The sequence below is a fragment of the Pinus tabuliformis genome, chromosome Q, assembly GCF_031772625.1.
Source record: "Pinus tabuliformis cultivar Carrire ecotype Pingquan chromosome Q, CPIR1, whole genome shotgun sequence".
NCBI classification, from domain to species: Eukaryota; Viridiplantae; Streptophyta; class Pinopsida; order Pinales; family Pinaceae; genus Pinus; species Pinus tabuliformis.
In genome coordinates, this window is record NC_142296.1 from 742,955,080 (window position 1) to 742,975,414 (window position 20,335).

General features: G+C 35.7%; 1 protein-coding gene across 1 annotated transcript in view; it reads right to left on the reverse strand.

Moving 5' to 3' along the window:
* Nucleotides 1–1,908: 1,908 nt before the first annotated feature.
* The window catches only part of LOC149221677 (aldehyde dehydrogenase 1-like), a 41,696-nt gene continuing 23,269 nt past the window's right edge, over nt 1,909–20,335 (reverse strand). The window contains exons 8-10 of the mRNA XM_089385183.1: nt 2,590–2,727; nt 2,420–2,481; nt 1,909–2,285 (exon numbers count right to left, since the gene is read on the reverse strand). Of these exons, the coding sequence (XP_089241309.1) occupies nt 2,012–2,285; nt 2,420–2,481; nt 2,590–2,727 (474 nt within the window). The 3' untranslated portion in view covers nt 1,909–2,011. The remainder of the gene's footprint in view (nt 2,286–2,419; nt 2,482–2,589; nt 2,728–20,335) is intronic.

Below are 20,335 nucleotides of genomic sequence, written 5' to 3' on the forward strand. Positions count from 1 at the left end.
AATTTGAGTATAATAGAGAGGCCTAAGCCATTGGAAGCTAGACCAAAGACATAGCTCAAGGGGGCTGAACTTCTTTATCATGTGTTTGCTGTGTTTTGTATTTTGTTGTTATTTGCTATTATTTTTTTGTTGTTCAGCATATGTTTTATGTTAAATTGTTTCTAACATTTACATAAGAAACTCTCATAAGAATCAATTAATTAAGCAAAAGTATTGAATCCTTAAGCACTTGATAAGCAAATGATAAGCATCTTGGGTTTTAATCTGAATGGGGAATTAGCACAGCATCACTAATTTGATCCATTTTAGATCAATGCAACAGAATACAGATATGAACATAAACACAGAGATGCAGTGGAAATAAATCTTCATTTCATTAATATCAATGAACTGAAAGATGCTTACATATAGAATGGAAATAAACTAGCTCGAGCGATTGTAGTTTATCTTTGAGAAGAGATGTGGTAGCTATGTCTTTGAATTGTGTTACAATGAGGCTCAAGGGCTTTTTTATTATTGAACAACAAATGGAAAACCTAAACAACCAAAACCCTAACCCTAAGAGATGGAACACCAAGTCTTTGTGGGCCTTGTTGGGGTTAGTTGGGCAACCAACTTCCAGTGGTCGTAACTTGGTCATATGATCTTAGTTTGATGTGTATGATACCTCATTAGAAAGATCTCTTTGAGTATTGTAAGATTTGCAGCAGGCCCCTACTTGTTGAAGACCTCAAAAAAATGTCTCTTAGGGGGTCAAAACAACTTCGAAAGTTTAGGACCCAAAAAAATACTAAAAATAGTAAATGCTAATATAATCAAGGAAATAGGGGAAATTGACTAGAGGTCTAGGTGGAATAGGCGGGTGGCCACCAATATCCTCTTGTATCATTATTCTATTGATATTTTTCTGAATACTAACATTATTATGATTTGAAAAAATTTAAAACATTTTGGAGTTATCAAAATAATAAATAAAACATGATAATTGTGAGGATGAATCCATGATTTCTTTCTTTTCTAGACAAACAACTAAATCATCACTCCAATTCCTTGATCAAAAAATAATTTGAAATTAAAATAATACTTCAATTAAGTTAATTTTAAACCCTAAATTAAGGTATAAACCTCAATAAAAAATTTAAAAACTAAGAAATCTTCTTTATTTTAAAGTTTTCATAGATTTGCAACTTCCAGAAGGTGAAATCCCATAATTTCTTCTATAAAAAATGGTGGTTTGGCGCTTGTAAATTCATCGCTAAATTCTCTATATAATGAGATATCATTTTCTCATTTTAAATTTCATATTGTATTTTTAATCTGTTTTATTCTGTTATTCATAGTATTTGTTTCTCTTTAGAGTAATGAAAACACCCATAAAAAAAAGTAAATAATTTAAATTAAACGAAAAAAATAGATATAGTTGGATGTTTCCTCTTCAAAAGGATATTTATTCTTTAATTTAGCATAAATAGCATTAATGGAGCACAAAGCTATATGAAATACCACTCAAATGTTAATTTATGGATGTTTGAAAATAATTGAAAAATATATGTTTCCAAAAAAAATTCCCATGCATTAGATTATATGTAGATTTTGTTTGTAGATTTTGTTTTTATGATTTTTTTAAATATATTTTTAATATTAAATTACATGTTAGAGACAAAAAAATCGCTAATAAACTTTTTTAAAATTTGCAAAAATAAATATGTAATTAAATATAAATTTAATACACTAAATAACATCAAAATTCACAAATGTATATCAATTTCAAAATATTCAACAACAAATATACCCGAAGTCATTTTTTTTTACTCGTTTTACTTAAAACATATGACACACCTTCACGAATTCATCTATTATGTGTGTGTCAAAGAAAAAAGGCATTCAGTAAAATTAAAAAATCATAAATAATGTAAACTGAATTGAATTTAGATATAAGAATATGTTTAGTAATAAGTATTATTTATATTTCAAATAACAATAATGTCAAAATTGACATGATAAAATATTTCTATAGCCAAGGTGAATCTTGAAGGGGAGTAATGACACATTTAACTTGTAAGTAATTTTCAAGACCATAAGAGCCATATTCTCTTCCAAACCCACTCATCTTGTATCCTCCAAGTGGAGCATCTGGACTCACTGCAAGATAGCTATTAATCCACACAGTTCCAACTCGAAGAGATCTAGAAAGTCTGTTTGCTATATTTATATCTTTAGTAACGATTCCAGCTCCTAAACCATAAATAGTTTTATTTCCTCTCTCTATTACTTCTTCTATGGTTCTGCATCACACAAGTTAATAGTAACTTTAGTCTTAAACCAACTTATATCTATATATATATTATATATATATATATATATATATCATTGTAAAAGTGAAAAGCGAAAAAATTCTATAAACATCACGAATTCTTACTTAAACTTTAGGATGGACATAACAGGTCCAAATATTTCTTCCTTTGCAATCTGCATGTCATCCTGCACAAATTTTGTTGAAATAATAATTCTCTAGAAAATGCACATGTCAAAACAAATTTTCTATATATGTATTGACATTTTAACAAATATAAATTAGATAAATAATACCTCAACATCTGAGAATATTGTTGGTTCAATGTAAAATCCTTTGTCACCCAAAGAATTTCCACCGAATAATAAGTTAGCTCCATCTCTTTTTCCATATTGAATATACTCTAATACTTTTTCATATTGCATCTTATCAATCTGGAATAAATAAGAAAAAGGTCATAAATATATATACAGCAAAGCATCATTTAAAATAATATATAGACAAATAGATAGAACAAAACATTACTTAAAATATAGTTACCTACAGTGTGAAGACGATGAGTGTCCACTATGAGAAAATTGGTCTATCATAGCTTATGAAGGTAACAGATAACTTGAAATTCTTTAGAATTTTATTTATGTGCTGAAAAAGGTTTAAGATAAGTGTTCCAAGATCACCATTTTTCACTCAATTAAAAATTTAGGAAGGTTGTTGGTGTGAAAAATCTTTTGAAACTAAATCTAATCTCAATATTTGTAGTGTGTTATAAGAGAAGCATTTTTTATCTTCAACCCTCTTAGTATTACAAAGTTGAAATAAACGTTCATGCTAAGGCATTTTAGGAATTTACCAATGTCTAGTTTTAGTATGGAGTTCATGAGAATTGGTTCTTATTTTAGCAAAGTTGATTTTCTTCTTTACACTTGTTAGGACAGAGAGATCTTTTTTCTATTAAAGAGTAGACTTGATAATGCCCTTGTGATATCTTAATTTTCCTTTTCCCTCTAACTCTCTATTGCAATAGATTTTCTCCTTATAATGTGATGTATTAATATTTAATCTTATTCTCATTTTGACCCATGGGTCATAGAAAATTGGTGACAACGTGCATTACTAAGGTACTTCTTGTGTTAAGGTCTCAATTCTGAAACCACATGGACACAAAATCCAAAGGTGGAATCCCTAAGTGATTTTGACATCTTAAATTCCACTAGGTTTCATCTTCTTAGCCATATGCTAGTCTTGCAAGTCATAGAAAAACTAGAAAATAATGATTATATTATCCTTATCTTGCAAAATTGTTTCTTCCTTTATTCCCCAATAGTTTAGCAAAAATTAAGCATCCTTATGACATCCTTTCTTGAGCCAAAACGTGGTTCTGGCTAGAATTGAAGCAATTTTAGGAAGCCTCTTATCTTCCCTATTGTTTAACTTGTTCTTATACATTAGGTACTTGGTCATACCTATGATCTCAATGGGGGAAGGGTTTCTTCAATGAAAAGGATAGAATAAGATGTTTTCCCTTTAATTTTGAGATTATATGTTATAAGATTATTTTGTATTTTATCGACCTTTCTTGATAACTCTCTAGAGATATTACATCCCCAAACTTGACATCTAGATAAAATAACAAGAGTATCAAAGAGTAAGTTTTCTTTATCCAAAATCCAAATATACACTAATTTACAATTGTTTTCAATCCCATAATAATCTTTAAACCCACCATTTATCATTTCCTCATTGTTATAATTCTAGCTAAGCTTTTGATGAATATCGATTCTAAGATTTTGTATGAAGCAACTTTATCCAAGTTATTTTTATCATATATGAAAGTATTGCAGATGATTTATTGGATTTAATTATCATGGCCTTTTTTTTATTAGTATTTCGGGTCATATCCACACATGAGTAGAAATCCTCGAGGATTTTTAGTTGCTTACAAAGATCATAGGGACTCCTTACGAAAAGAATGATATCATTAGTGTAGAAATTCTCACTGTAGATTAGCCTGATTATGCAATATAGCTAATGCAAAATACTTAATCTACTTCTACAATCAAACTTGCAGAAGCTTAATTGATTTGAGCAAGATCAAACAGAACACATATAACAGAGAAGAAGAATCAATGCACATGAAACACAGAAGAATACTCAGGGGAAAGCCCCAGATAAAAACCCCACTATATGTATTATCATCAAGGTGGAAATACATCAAGATTACACAAATCTTTAGCTCTCACAACTAGCCAGCTCTCAGTACAATCCTCCTGGATGCTCACAGGAGAACAAGGCTTCTCACAAACCTTCTCCTCTGCCCTCCAAGCCTCCTATTTCCTTGCACAGTTTCTCCTAGGTGATCCTACTATTACCAAGTGTAACATTGATCTCACACCCTATAAAACTGCGCAATCCGCAAGGAACCTTATTCCTTATGCATGGTTGAGTTTCCTTTATAGGAAAATTCCTCCAACTGATAGTACAATGTCCCTATCTTTAATCTTAACTGGGTCTTTCTTTGAATAGACATGCATGAGTTATTGATGAGAGAATCTTCAGTTATCTGGAGCACACTAGTTTGATGTATGCATGCATTAACTGACTGAACTCAGAATTAGTTCCTCAAATTGTTTGGAACTAATTTAACTGGACATAACTCAGTTAAATGAGTTAACTAATTAAAACTAAAATACAACTCATGCTTATCTCCTTAATTAAGGGATAATCTCCTTAATTTAAGGGATAATTGTTGCATGATTTCACAAAGACTTCTAGCTTGAATTTCTCCAACTAATTAACTCAAGATGAATTAATTAATTATTTTTCAAGCAGCTGGTGAGACTAAATTCGAATTTTAATTCAAGGACAAATTAAAACTGGAATATCGTTAATGCTATTTTTAGCATTTCTTGTTGTTATTCTCAACAATTAGCATAAAGTAGAAGAATGATGACTATACCAATAATAATAGGTCTGATGTAATGATCTGTATACTATCATGGATATTACATTATAAAATTTCATAACAATTGATTTAATAGAATTACTGAAATTTTTATTATGTATGTTTATTTTTCCCTTTGAACCTTCATTTATTTATTTACTTCCTTAAATAAATTAGTTGAAACGTGAGAAAGATAGAATAGAATAAATTCACACACCATCCACAATAGTCACAAAAGTTTCTTTGGGATACCCTTATGGGAGAAAAACTAGCTAGATGATGAGTGTAACGCTCCCTTCCACCCCCTTGGACTTCCCTAATATTAGTGGGAGGTGTTACTTTTATCTAACCCAACCTCCATAGTTTCCTCATGGAAACAGGGTTACAAAATTTCCTTCCTTCCAAAATTTTGCACAAACAATTTTGGACAACACCATCACATCTAGCTCGTCAAGAGATTTCTAGTGAGATAATTTTTACCTTGATTCGACTCTTGGATCAGAAGATATGGTCACTTTAATTTTATCATCTTAACCCCTTGCCAGATCAGCAAGCTACCTACCATGTAGCACTTCCACCTCAAGAGTGGTCCACCATGGCACTACCACAACATAGTGTCACCACGCCATCATGCCACACCCAACTGCTAAAAGAATCCTACTCCATGTGACACCCTACCATGTTTCACACTAACATCTAGAACCTTTAATGGCATCCATGTAGTCTCACTTACCTACATGGGATCCTATCAACTCAGCCCATTCAAGGGCCCCACAAGGTCCCAACCCTTCTTGTAACCAACAAATTCACGTTACACGATTTACAGTTGATTGGCGACATTTTCATGTTGAACAATATGTCTTTGTCAATTGCCTCTGGGATGTACTTTTACCCATTCCTTGGGACAAACACAAGTTTGTTTCTTGACATTAACCTTTTCGTCCCATGGATATATACCTCCATTTCCTGTGGCGTACATTCTCCTGTCTATTAACGAGAAAAATTTCCCAACATGTCCCATGCCTTTCGTCAATAGTGGCATCTACCAACACCTAGGAAAACCCTCTAATACACCTCTACAGTGTATGAAGAATTTGGTAGTGATGCGTACTTTCCCATCTTGTGCCTCTTTTCGACCATGTCTCCTTTCACAGCTACCCCTTAGCTATCCTAGCACAACACAACATGAATATCTCATGAAAGGTAATGGAGATTTCTCCATCCCTCACTCTTGTTAACATCACACCCTTAGCCAATCATGATTTTCTTTACAAGTTAATCTCTTTCATCCCGAGCTCAAGCTTCTCACCTTAGACTTAGTAACTTAAGGATTCCTGGGACTACACCCAGGCTCCCTTGAGGAAGAGTGTTTCCTAGAACACTGCTCACTGTAGAAATTAAGTCTTCATTTCCATACCAGTGCTCAACCATCACTATGGACATAATCCCTATCCAAATAATCCTATAAACATGCCCTTTACCAGACAACAAGAAAGACAAATAGTGCCTAACACTGCCTTGTGTACCAAGCATAACAGCAACATACCATCCCCCAAATTGGGAACAACACAACACCATCAAACCCATTAATAAAACATGAAATGTAGCATAAAGTAAGTCAACAAATCTAATCCAAAAAATAACCTTTTCCATGCCAACAATAAGATTTGCACATTATAAATTAGCTTTGTAATCCAAAGTAGTATAAATAATCAACCATGGAAACATTCACAATTACATCTCAATAAGGACAAGCGGGAATAACAATACTCCTATATAAACAGTACTAATACAACCATTTTTATTATCCATAACAAAATCATTTCACATTGATAATGCAATAGAACACAAGTGATTACACTTATTTTTATAACTTAATGACTGGAGACCTAGGGAGGGACTTCCACTCTCCACCCAACTGTACGCTGATGGAACTGTAATCTTTCTTGTAGTTGATCACACCCAAGCCAGATTCATATCCTGAGGAGCAAGTGTTCAAGTGAATTAAAATTGATGCCAATCAAATTGATCACACAAGACTCTAGATACTAACCCAACTCCACCTACTTAGTTTGGGATGATATCTTCCAGTGTCTCCACTTGTTCACCTAGGAATCCATAGCACACTAATGTCCATCTACTGATCCCGAAGATATCGAAAACACAAAAGAGTTTTTTTCCTTTTTAAGTCAGTGATCTAGAGTACATTTCATTCCACCTTCTACAACTCAATGGATTCCATAAAGCATAATGTCTCCACATGTTCTTCCTCTTCAATCATGCCTCAAAGCTTTCTCCCACTCTAGCGTTAATGCTTGCACTATCATTCTACAAAGGGCTCTAGAAGGTTACGATGCCTAATCCTCCAAAACTAGGACTCACTACTAAAAATGACCATGTAAGCTAATTCCTCCAAAGTTTCCACTCTAAAATGACTGAGATGGATCGATAATATAATGACCCAATCTAAATATGCAACTTTCTTATTCCAAACAATCCTCTAACTTGTCATGTATATGCCAAAAATGGTATGAGACAAGCAACAAATTTGCTTTACACCAACAACGCAATTAATTTATTTTGACTGGCCCTCAATATTCCTAAACTTGTCAATAACATTCTCATCTAATATTGCTACAAAAACCCTAAACTCAAGAGGAAGTTTAATCTCTTCCATCCTATTCTAAAGGTTGGATCTTAGTACAATGTCAAATTATTTTATAAAGTTAATGAAAAAACACGGGATATCAATTTTATCACTCTGACACTCTACAATTATCCTAACCATAACAAGGTGGTCCTTAGTTGAATGATAGCACCTAATATTGGCTTGGCCTTTAGCATTTTTTTTCATGGCTTTCTAATCATAGGATGATCTTCCTTTTCAAAAATATTATGTAAAAACTCGATAAAATGGGGCTAATCATAATATTCCAATAATTAGAGGGACTATTTCATCGTTGATTTTATAAATAGGTACAACAAGGCTTTGTGTCCAAGGTTTAGGGAAGCTTATCTTGACTACTAAATTGAATAGCTTGTGTATGCGAGGGATAAGGATAGGTATTCCAATTTTAAAAAATTAAGATTGGTAGCTTTCAATGTCCTTAGGTTTACCATTTGTAAGCTACTTGACCCCATTTCTATGTCCTTCATAAAAAAAAACTTCATCCTCTATAGGAATGTTTGGAATGGTGTTCATAGCATTAGGGGATTAATAAATATTTTTAAGGTAAGAATTCTAGTCCTTCATTGGGAATCATGTTAAAATATTTATATTTACAAATTAGAACTTGCATCTCGAACTTCTTAGGATCAAGCTTAGAAAGGCATAAGAGATGCTTTTACTTTCTACTAATATAGGACCTTTTTTTCCTTTTAATAAGGGCTTTGTTCATATTTAGCTTATCCACTTTTAAGGAATCATTAGAAGCATATATAGTGGCTTTCTAAGCTATTTTGCATTTTTTACCATACCAAGGATTGGTCGTGCTATTAATTACATGACACCTCAAAAGAGAACTTGTTAGTGGAGGTTTACTAGGTTGTTTTAAAATTATGATAGAAGTCTTCAGTGTTGTCTGTATAAGTTAAGAGATTTAATTCATTTAAATATTTAAAGTAAAGATCAACTTTGCTTCTATAAAAATGAAGTTTCCTTTGATAATCAAATTTTTCTTCTATAGGGCTTTTGTGCATGAAAACATTTAGAGTTATAGTTAAAGGTTTGTGATCAAAGTAAGGCTCATGGTAATTTAAAATGTCAAAATTTACAATTTGTTTATATGCAAGGATATCGAATATCATGTGGTCCATGAAACTACTTCCTAACTCATGAATACAAGCCATCTATTTTTACCTTTCCCATTTCATTACGCCATTGCAAATTATAAGGTCTTCGGAACTATATAATTTGACTAGCTTGGTACCAAACAAATCTCTTATATTTCTTTATTAACCCTAATTATTTCATTACATTATTTAGGAATGCATATTATTAATTTATCATCCTTATTATTATTATTATTCCAGTTGTTGTCGGCCCTAAGGTTTTGATATTGTGCTTACTCTTATTGTCGGGTGTTATTATTTATTCATCACCTGCTCTTCTTCCATACTCATGTATTGACAATGGACCTAGTTGGTGGCTCTGAAACATCAACAACGACAATGGTATATGTGGATCTTCCACCCTCAATCAATTACCAAACAAATTCTCAATTAGGTCTTCAAAATCTCTTTTGTACCATTAGCTAAATTGAGGTCCTCTTCTAGCCATGATAGACTAGGTTGGAATCATTGCTTAACAAAATATATTGATTAATTGTAGATATAACATTAAAATATCCTAGCAAGAGGATATTGATTTTGTTTCTCAGATTATAAAGATCTTCTTCTAGGGTATTATAGGGGCAATTTTTGTCTAGGCTGTTTTCTTATAATAGGTGTGAAATAAAAAATGGTTATGTAAATCTTCTTGACATTTTGTCAGATATTTATACCCAAACATATTGATTAAGAGGATCTATCTTCTAAAGCCAAATATGAGGAGAAACATTCTTTCTTATGTAACATGCTATGCCTCCAACCCCTCAGCAGTAGAATTTCTTGTTCAACATTGATCGCAAGCCAAATCCTTTTATGTCAGGGACTTTAGACTCCTCATACTCTTAGGTTTCAACTAGAAAAATAATATCAATTTCACTTAAGATCCATCTTAACATAAGACCTAAAAAACCATGGTAGTTCTAAAAAATGATCTAGATTATTCCAAATTCCTATTTATTAGGATCATTCTAGCCTTTGTCCTTAATAATATCTTTTTAGTGTCTAATTATTACCCATTTCTCTTCCTTCTTGGTTGTTTTTTCCTTTTAAATTTTGTTCCTAAATTAATCTTGGTGGTCGAAGTTAGATTTTCATTTATATATATTTCCAACCATTTTAAGCGCAAAGATTCACTGCTAATGCCTTATTTATGGTCAATGGAATTCACCATAACACGAATTAACCTATGTTTATGTTTTTTTTTTATTTTGATCATCCTTCTTGCTTCAATGGGGTGAATTGTGTTGATTTGTAGTTTACATTTTATCTATTGTTTTACAATTGATAGAGTTTCCTCATAACTCTTCTCGTGTATACCAAATATTGAGATTCATGACTCCTTTATTAAACTTATATTAAATTTAATTAGCTAATTCATTTTTTCTTTAATAAATTTAATATCCAATTTATTTTCCAAACTACTTAATGCCAAATTATTAATCAATTTTTCTTCTAACTCTATATCTATCTTTCAAATTATATGATACCCTCATTTAAATAACTATATTATATTTATCACCCTTCTTCTTTTTTTTATAAATCTACACATTAATATTAATAATAATATTATTTACTATTAATTTTGAGAGATCGCCTCAGCTCCCGCTCTGCATCCTGCGAGATCCGCATTTCGTGCAATCTGAGCTTGTGAGCGCGCCCGTGCTCTGCACGTCCTAATCCCTGCGTGCGTGTCCGCCGAGGGCTCCGCTTCAAGCTGCGGCCGGTCTGGCTGGATCTGCTAGCTCTTCATGGAGGAGCTGACTCCCCCTCAGGGATCTTCCTCCCCTCCTCTGCCTTCCGCCGCTGAGGCCTTCAGAACCTTTCTAGCCTCTCTACCCAAGAAGAAATGCATGGAATTTGCTAAGTTCGTGAAAAAACTAGAAGATATCCCTGAGATCGCCCTTCTACCTGAAGGTTTGATTCAGGTAGCCTTGTCCCTGGCAGATCGTGCTCTGGTCAGTCAGTTTACAGGACTTTGGCCTTCCCCGAAATCAACTGAAAACTAGGTCGCTAGGAATTGGGTTCCTCTGATAAAAAACAAGGTAACCTCTTACTTCCTCGAAAGAGGATATTTCTTATTTGAATTTTCTGCAAAAGAGGACAAAGATCTCATTTTCAGGAATGGCCCCTACTTCATGGGCCCTCAAGGTCTGTATTTAAATAAATGGACGCCAGACTTTGATCCGGCAGTGGATGTGCCTACAGCGGTCCTGGTGTGGGTAAGACTCCCCAATCTTCCCATTCACTGCTGGAACTGGGACTCTCTGAAACATATAGGAAACACTCTTGGGAAATTTATAGATAAGGCCAACAGCAAAGATCAGTACGACTGTGCCAGAATTTGTGTGGAGGTAGATCTGGAGGTCGGACTACCAGAAGCCATCAAAATAGTTGTAGGTCCCTGGACTCATGTACAGAAACTGGACTATGAACAACTGTCGTTCAAATGCCGGAAGTGCCACGTCTATGGACACTTCGCCAGAGACTGCCCGTCCAAAGGGGTGGAAGAAAAAGGGAAGGAAGAAGGATGGAATCAGGCAAAGCGTTCCAAAACTTCACACAAGAAGAGTGCAAATGCAAATGCGAAAGCTCCCCAAGCGGGCCCTGCTCAGAAACCGTCCATGGAAAGCCAAGGGAACAAATTTGAGATCCTTGGATCTGAAATCATGACCACGCAGGAGACAGAAATCCCAAAGGAGATCTCTCCATCTAAAGCCTCCCCCTCCAAAAGTGTACCAGAGAGATCCAAAGGGAGGATATCAGAAGAAGAAGAGGAAACCCAAGAGTCCGAGGAATCGGAGGAAGAAGGGGAAATAGGTGAATCACAGTCTTCTCCTAGAAGATCTACAAGAGGACGCATGTCAGCAAAGGAAAAAAGAGAACAAGAAACTTATAAGGACAAGCTTCAGGGCAGCCAGCCAACGCTAGAGAAACTCCTAGCAAAAACCCCGAAGATGAAGAGGATCCAAACCCAGAGCTCCAAGGGAGCTCATCACAGCAAAAGTAAATGATGAAGATAGTCTCCTGGAATTGTAGGGGAATGGGCACTAAAGCCAAGGAAGAAGCAATGAACAATTTAATAAGACTGGAAGCCCGGACATCCTTCTCATCCAGGAGACTAAATTGGAGGATTCAGTCTTCCTCCAGGCAAGCAAAAAAATTTGGAAGAAAGACAGAGCGCAAGCAACCTCTACCCGTGGAGCATCGGGAGGACTTGGGTCGCTCTGGAATCCTAATAAGTTCTCATTAATCTCTGAGTACCTGAACACTCATTGGATCTTTTTAAAAATGCAGCATTTAGAATCTAAGGAAATTATTTGCCTGTTCAATGTATATGTTCCTAACAATGCAGGTGAGAAAAAATTATGCTGGGACTCCATCAAAAACTTGGCAGATCTAGAGAATCTGGAGAATACAATCATAGTCGGAGACCTCAACCTCACCCTCCTCTCGTCAGAAAAAAGAGGAGGCAGTATCATCAGGGATCCGGCAAGAGAATTAGCGGAAGACCTCATGCAAGATTGGGATCTGATAGACATTAAGCCGACTACTGGTAACTTCACTTGGTCAAATAAGAGAGTTGGCCCGGGTTACATAGCAGCAAGACTTGATAGATTTTTGGTTCAAAGCTCCTTCCTACTTCTTGGATTAGAAGCTAGAATGTGCATTCTTCACAGCAGTGTATCAGATCACAAGCCCATTAGCCTAGAGCTGCTGACCCCCAAGGATCTGGGGCCTATACCTTTCAGATTCAGCTCTCTCTGGACCAAAGAGATAGACTTCATGGAAAAGGTCAGAGACTGCTGGAAAGATCCAGTCAAGGGATCCGCCTTTTTTGTTTGGGAGGAAAAACTCAGAAGGGTTAAAGCCATGCTGAAAAATTGGGCTAAGACCCTGCCCAACCCTGCTGCGGAAAGGAAAAAAATACAAATTGCTCTAGAAAGCCAGCATCTCCATCTTGAAGCAGTTGAAATCACTAAAGATGAGTTGGAAAAGGAGGCCAAGCTTCAGCAAAGTTTCCACAAGGCCTATCTGGCAGAAGAAGAATATTGGAGGCTCAAGTCCAGGAGTCTTTGGCTCAAATCTGGTGACAAAAACTCCTCCTTTTTCCATAAACAAGCCCAAGCCAGGAAAGGCCGCAATTCCATCACTGAAATAAAAGAAGACAACTGCATACTGAAGGACTTTGTCAGCATAAAAAAGGCAGCCTCAGAGCACTTTGAGAAGCTGTATAGGGAAGATTTAGGAGCTGATCAAAACGATATTCTGTTGGACGTTGTCCCTAGACTTATCACCTCCAGAATGAACCAGGCACTTGAAGGCAAAATCACGCAAAAGGAAGTCAAGGAGGCCCTTTTCGCAATGGATCCCGATAAAGCTCCGGGACCGGATGGTTTTACGCCTAGATTTCTCCAGACCTGTTGGCAGATTGTTGAAAAGGAGTTCTTTAAAATGATTCAGAAGTCCCAAGACTGTCAGAAGATTGGAGGTTGCACAAATTCAGCCTTTCTCGCCCTCATACCCAAAGAAAAAGGAGCAAATTCTTTCAGCAGATTTCGCCCAATCTCCTTATGCAATATTGGGTACAAAGTGATAACCAAAGTGATAGCTAACAGGTTGAAAATAATCCTCCCCAAAATCATCCTGGATAATCAAGGTGGATTTATACATGGCAGGCAGCTGGTGGACAATTTCGTTCTGGTTCAAGAGGCGATTCATTCCAGCCTACACCGAAAGGAAAAAGGTATGGTTATTAAATTAGATCTAGCAAATGCTTTTGATCGTGTTAGACATAGTTTTTTGTTTGATGTGTTGCAAAAACTGGGGTTCGGTCAAAATTTCATCAAGTGGATTAGAGCCTGTATTTCGGAGCCTTGGATTGCCCCCCTGGTGAATGGTAGGGCTGCTGATTTTTTCAAAGCCTCTAGAGGGCTGAGGCAGGGGTGTCCCCTTTCACCCCTCCTATTCGTCCTACAGGCTTCTGTCCTCAGCTTTTATCTAGAAAAAAAGCAGCAAGATCAAGACATCACTGGCCTATGCATTGCAAGAGGGGTAAAAAGCATCAATCATGCCCTCTTCGCTGATGATACATTACTGCTGGGGGCTGCATCTCCTCATTCAGCAATTAAATTCAAAGAAGTTCTGGAAGACTACTGTAAGGTCTCGGGCAGCGTTTTAAACAATGGCAAATGCCATATCTACTGTTGGAATATTCCTGCTTCAACTGCAAGCTCCATTGCTAGATGCCTCGGATTTGCAGCCTCAACTTCTTGGTCCTCATTTAAATATCTTGGACTGCCCATCTTCCACAAGAGGGCCTTGAGCAAAGATTGGTATCCCCAGTTAGACAAATTCAAAGCAAAAATGCAAGCCTGGGGATCCTCTTGGCTCAACATTGCCGGAAAATCAGTGCTCATTAAAGCAGTGCTCAGCAGCCTTCCGTTATTCAAATTCTCTGTTCTCTTGGCGCCTGTGGGAATCATCAAAAAGATGGAGGAGCTAATCAGAAAGTTTTTCTGGAAAGGAGGCAAACAAAATGAGAAGAGAATTTCCCTAGTCAATTGGGAAATAGTCACCAGACCAATTCAGGAGGGAGGACTAAACTTTAAAGATCTCAGTGTTCAAAACTTAGCCATGGGAGCCAAATTGATTTGGAAAATCATAGCTCCAAATCCAGGTTGGGTTCAAGTTGCACTGTGGAGGAAATACTTCAGAGGACCGAGACTTAGATGCCTGGATCAGCCCAAAAATCAACTCAGAACTCCTTTCAGCATGTTCATCAGCAGAGTTGGCTCGCTGATAAGAAATCATTCCTTCTGGATACCAGGAAATGGAAAACGTATCCATCTGTGGAATGACAGTATTCTGAATAGACCCCCGCTGGCAGAATCGAGAGAAATGACAGAGTTGAAACATTGGATGTCAGAGGCTAGCATCAACACACTGTGGGACCTCTCGAACTGGAAGGGTGATGTTTGGACGGGTTGGAAACAGCTCCCAGTTCCACCCGCCTTACAATCAGAGCTGGCAACGTTCACCACGAAGATGCACGGGCTGGCTCCAATTCATGCTCGCAGGCAGGACGTGAGAGGCTGGGGCTCAAATCGGGCAGGTTACACGGTAGCTCAGGGCTACGCTAAATGTCTAGAGCGGCCTCACATGCCTCCCAACCCTGCCCCCTGGGTAGGCATCTGGAAATTCCCTTCAATTCCAAAAGTTGATCACTTCTACTGGCTCCTCTGCCATCAAAAAATCCTAACCAAAGACAAGCTTTAGAAAAGGGGCATCTATGGGCCTTCTAGATGCATGCTTTGCAAGGAAAACTTAGAATCCACCTTCCACCTCATGATCGAGTGCAAGTTCGCAGCTTCCATATGGCAGGAGCTTCTTGTTTCCTGGAAGTATAAGTTCATCTTCCCCTCCTCAGTTTCGGATCTGTTTGCAGGCTGGATGGCCAGATATCCAGGACCATTCCCAAAAAATAAAACAATCAGGACAACGTGGAGTGCTCTGCCTAAATTCATCAGCTGGCAAGTCTGGCTGGAAAGGAACAGAAGGATATTCTGAAATAAGGAACAGGACTTCAGAATAGTTGCCAACTCAGTGGAAAGTCAGCTAGTTGAGTGGCTGGAAGACAAAGGAGATGATTCAAATCTAAGCCAGCAGGACATAGATCTGGGAACTGCCCTCAATTTCAAATTTCAAAATTCGAACAGCTCTCCTCCAACTCTCAAAGAATGGCAAATCAAGAAAAACGAAGAAGATTTTCAATCCTGGTTGTCCAAACAAACACTCCCCTCTCTCTTCTTTGATGGGGCAGCCAAAGGGAATCCAGGAATTGTTGGAGCTGGAGGGCTCATCATAAACCCAGATGAAACATCTTCGCACATATTTGCTTGGGGATTAGGCCATTCCTCAAGCATACAAGCTGAAGCAATGGCCCTTTTTCAAGGAATCAAACTCCTCAAAGAGTTGGGCCTCAAGGAGGCAAATGTCTTTGGAGATTCCCAGGTTATCATCAAAGCAGTGGCGACCAATTCTAATCCAGTGGACCTGCAGCTAGCAAGGATAATTACAAGGATTAAAGGCATGGCAAAGTCCCTGAATCTGAAATACTTTCATGTTTTGAGAATAAATAACAAAGAAGCAGACATTGAGGCAAACAAGGCAGTCCATTTAGGTGCCGGTACTATTCTCAGAGATAAGGAAATCCTTTGGGATCCAATCCCCTAAAGAGTCATGTTTTATTGCATTCTTTTGAAACAGTTTGTTTGTATTTTTCAGCTTGGGAAATTAGCAGCAGAAGTACACTATATTAAATGTAAAAAGAGGAGCCTGATAAGAGTAGGTGTTATATTCCTCTTGCTGGAAAGTCATGCATAAATCTGCTTCTCCTTATGTAACCGAATTTGTGGCTCTTAGCTAATCAGTTAATGAAATCCCATAACCATTTTTGTAAAAAAAAAAAAAAAATTATTTACTATTACTTATCCTTACCAATGCTATGTGTAAGGATCATTGTTTTTTAATTAAGATTTTGCTCTTTCTTATCTTAAACCAAATTAATAATACATAAATTTCTTATTTTTATAAAATTAAACGAATATTTTTTTCCTCACCATTTATAAAAATATTTGTAAAACTAAGCCTATAAGATGTTGCTTTATTTTTTATAACGAAAGTTGCATACAAAATCTTCCCAGCCCTTTATAGAAATATTTTAAAAACTAAGCCTATAAGAGGTTGCTTTAAAAAATTTTAATCTTAATATATAACGAAAGTTGCATATAATAAAAATTTAATATAGTCTATCATTTATTTTTAGTGTATAAATGGTAGTTAAGTGTTTTACAACTCGATGTTGTCTCTACGTAAACAGTACTATAATAATATTATTATAGGATAGTTAAATGTAAATATAAATAAAAATTAAAAAAAAAATAGTATTATAATAATATTATTGTAGATTAGTTAAATATAAATATAAATAAATGTTAAAAAATAAACAGTATTATAATAATAATTTTATAGGTTAGTTAAATATAAATGTAAATAAAAAATTTAAAAATGATATGAAAAAGAAATTTGATAGTAAAATTCAAAAATTCAAAAAAATGTATTTTTATAAAAATAGTGTTATTTTTTTTATTTTAATCTAAATTTATTTTAAATGATCAAAATATCTCTTGATTTTTTGGTGTTTGAGAAATAACTTAAAATAGATTTCAAATACTTGAATTTAGCCATTTTTATTTTTAAAATATTTTATGAAATTTTCTCTATTATTTAAAAAAAAAATTATATTAAATTTAGATATTATAAAATGTAGAATAAAATTTAATATATTTATTCACGACCAAGGATCACTTGATGATAACATACATGACATATATTATTCGTGGTAGGTATCCTTTGATGCCATCTATTTCTTCTCCTCGCATACACAGATTTGGATTTCTTTATTCATAGATTCAAATTTCTTTATTCAATTGTTTGTAAGTAGATTGTATGAACCGGTGGATCTGCTACTAGTAATCAGCCCCCGGAACCGTTGATGTGCTTAATTTTCCTTGTTTTTCTTTTCCATGGAAATAAGCGAATGATAATGTGAAATAAATGAAAGATGATATATGAAATGAATGAATGATTTTTTAAGATGTGAACAGGCCTAATGTTACTTGAACACATTCTTCAGAATGATGTGTGTCAATTGACATTACTGAGCATAAGTAAGTTTAATATTAAAAAAATAAAAACCATGAAATAACAAAATGAAAAATAAACCATAAAAACAAAAACAAATTATTTTTTAATATATAAATTAAAATTAAGATACACATCTTATGCATAAATTTTTGTGGAAATCAATGTTTTTGGTGCTTTTCTTGAAGTAGTCAAACTAGAATTCAGGGATGAAATATGGTTACAATCCGTTGATTATGATCAGATCCCCTTCATGTGTAGATGTTCTCATGAACATAGCCACTTGATCTCGGAGTGCCCTTTGAATAAATCGGAAGAACGGGGAAAAAACTAGAATGGAAGGATGTTAATGGTTTTGTGAGACCCAACACAAGAGGATGGGAAAATCGAAGACAACAACAAATAAATCAAGGAGTTAGAAAAATCCAGAGGAATAATTTTTAAATCTTGTCAGAAGATAACTTGGAGAATCACAAGACTGGAGAAGACAAAAATGAGGAACAGGTAGGAGGTGAAGAGGAGGAAATGTTGCAGCGCACAGAAGATATTGGGAAAAACTCGGACAAACCGGATCTATCAAAATATTTTGAAGGAGATGTCGAGATGACCCCAAGCGAAGTGGGTACAAAGGACCTAGATCTGCAGGAATCAACCTTCAAACTATGGTGGAACAAGCTAGAAAACAAGGACCAAAGGTTATCCCACCAGACCAAATGGATAGGATCCAGTATCTTTACCTAATGAGAGAAGCTAAATTAAGAGGCCAAAAACGTCCACATACAGACATAGTAGATATGGGAGTTAATGCATCGGGATCTCAGACAGAGTTAGCACCATAGATGTACATATTGCAGGCAAGGTTAATATATATATAAAATCAAAACTAAAGCAGTGGAATAAGATGGAATTTGGTAATATCCTCCAAGCAAAAAATGACTTAGAACAGAAGATGGAAGCATTACAAAGGATGTTGATGGAGAAAAGAGGAGACTGAGCTTCTGAATCTTTTGGAAGACAGGTGTAGGCAAAGGAAATTCTACTCAGGGAGGGTGAGAAGAACACTAAGTTTTTTCACTGTTCAACAATTGAACACAAAAAATCCAATTAAATCCTCAGGATTAAGGATGATAGGGGGCATACCTATGAAGCACATCAGGATATTGAACAAGTCCTGGTTCAACATTTCAAAAAAATTGCAGAGGAGCCCCAGGTGGATAGGATGGAGGATATCTAGAGGATAGTAAAGCACATCCCTAAGTTGATCACAGAAGAGCATAATAAGAATTTAAATAAGCTTGTCTCCATGGAATAAGCAGCCTAGGTAGTAAATGAGATGCCCAATGGTAAAGCCCCTAGTCTGGATGGCTTTACTATTGACTTCTTTAAAGCATGCTGGGAAATAGTTAAAACTGATATATATGAGGTGGTCGTGGATTCTCAAAATTTAGCAACCATCTTGAAAGCTCTAAATTTTACTTTTATCACCCTTATACCAAAGGAAGATAGGGAAAATACTCTAGAGAAATTTAGGCCAATAGCCCTCTGTAATGTGTTATACAAGATCATATCCAAAGTAACAACTAATAAGATGAAAATGGTTTTCCCATTTCTAATCTCGGAAGAACAGTATGGGTTTATGGAGGGAAGGAAAGTCCTAGACAATGTGATACATGCACATGAAATTGACCACTCTCTAAAGATCCAGAAAAAGGCAGGGATGATTATACAACTAGATTTGTCGAAGGCTTATGATAAGATCAATTGGGAGTATATGGAAGCAGTGCTAGGGGCGTTTGGTTTTGAGAATCAATGGATCGGTTGGATTATGGCCCTTGTTTCATCGCCCAATTTCTCAATTATATTAAATAGAGCTCTAGTGAAACCTTTCTTCCCCTTTAGAGGAATTAGACAAGGGGGCCCTATGTCACCACTCATGTTTTTTATAATGATGCAAGGCCTTAGGCGATAAATCTTTGTTGCTAACACAGAAGGTGATATAAGAGGCCTTAAATTACATGAAGAGGGTCAGGCTACAACATATCAACAATTTTTTGATGATACCATGTTGCACGACATTCCCACTGTAAAGGAGGCTTGTTCTTTTAAGCTCATCTTGGACACTTTTACATTAGCCTCAGGTATGGAGATAAACCATTCTAAGTCCATGATTTTTTCTTTAACACTCACATTGTCATCCAGAAAAATTTAATGGCTATCGTAGGTTTCCAAATAAAATCCCTCTTGTCCAAATACCTTGAGGTCCCTCTAACGGATCAAGCCTAGAAGAAATCTAATTGCAAAAAGGTTATATCAAGCCTTAAGGATAGGGTAAAGAGATGGATTGTTAGGGACCTGAACCTGTTGGTCATCTTGTACTGACCAACGCGGTGCTACAAGTTATTCTAGGTTACATGCTATCTATCATCCCAGCACCTAAAGGAGCATTGTAAAATATCAGGGAAATCTAGAGGAACTTTTTGTGGTGTGGGGCAGAGAGAAAAAGAAAATGGGCGCTAGTGGCTTGGAATACAGTTTGTAAATAGAAATATGCAAGAGGTCTCGGTCTTCAG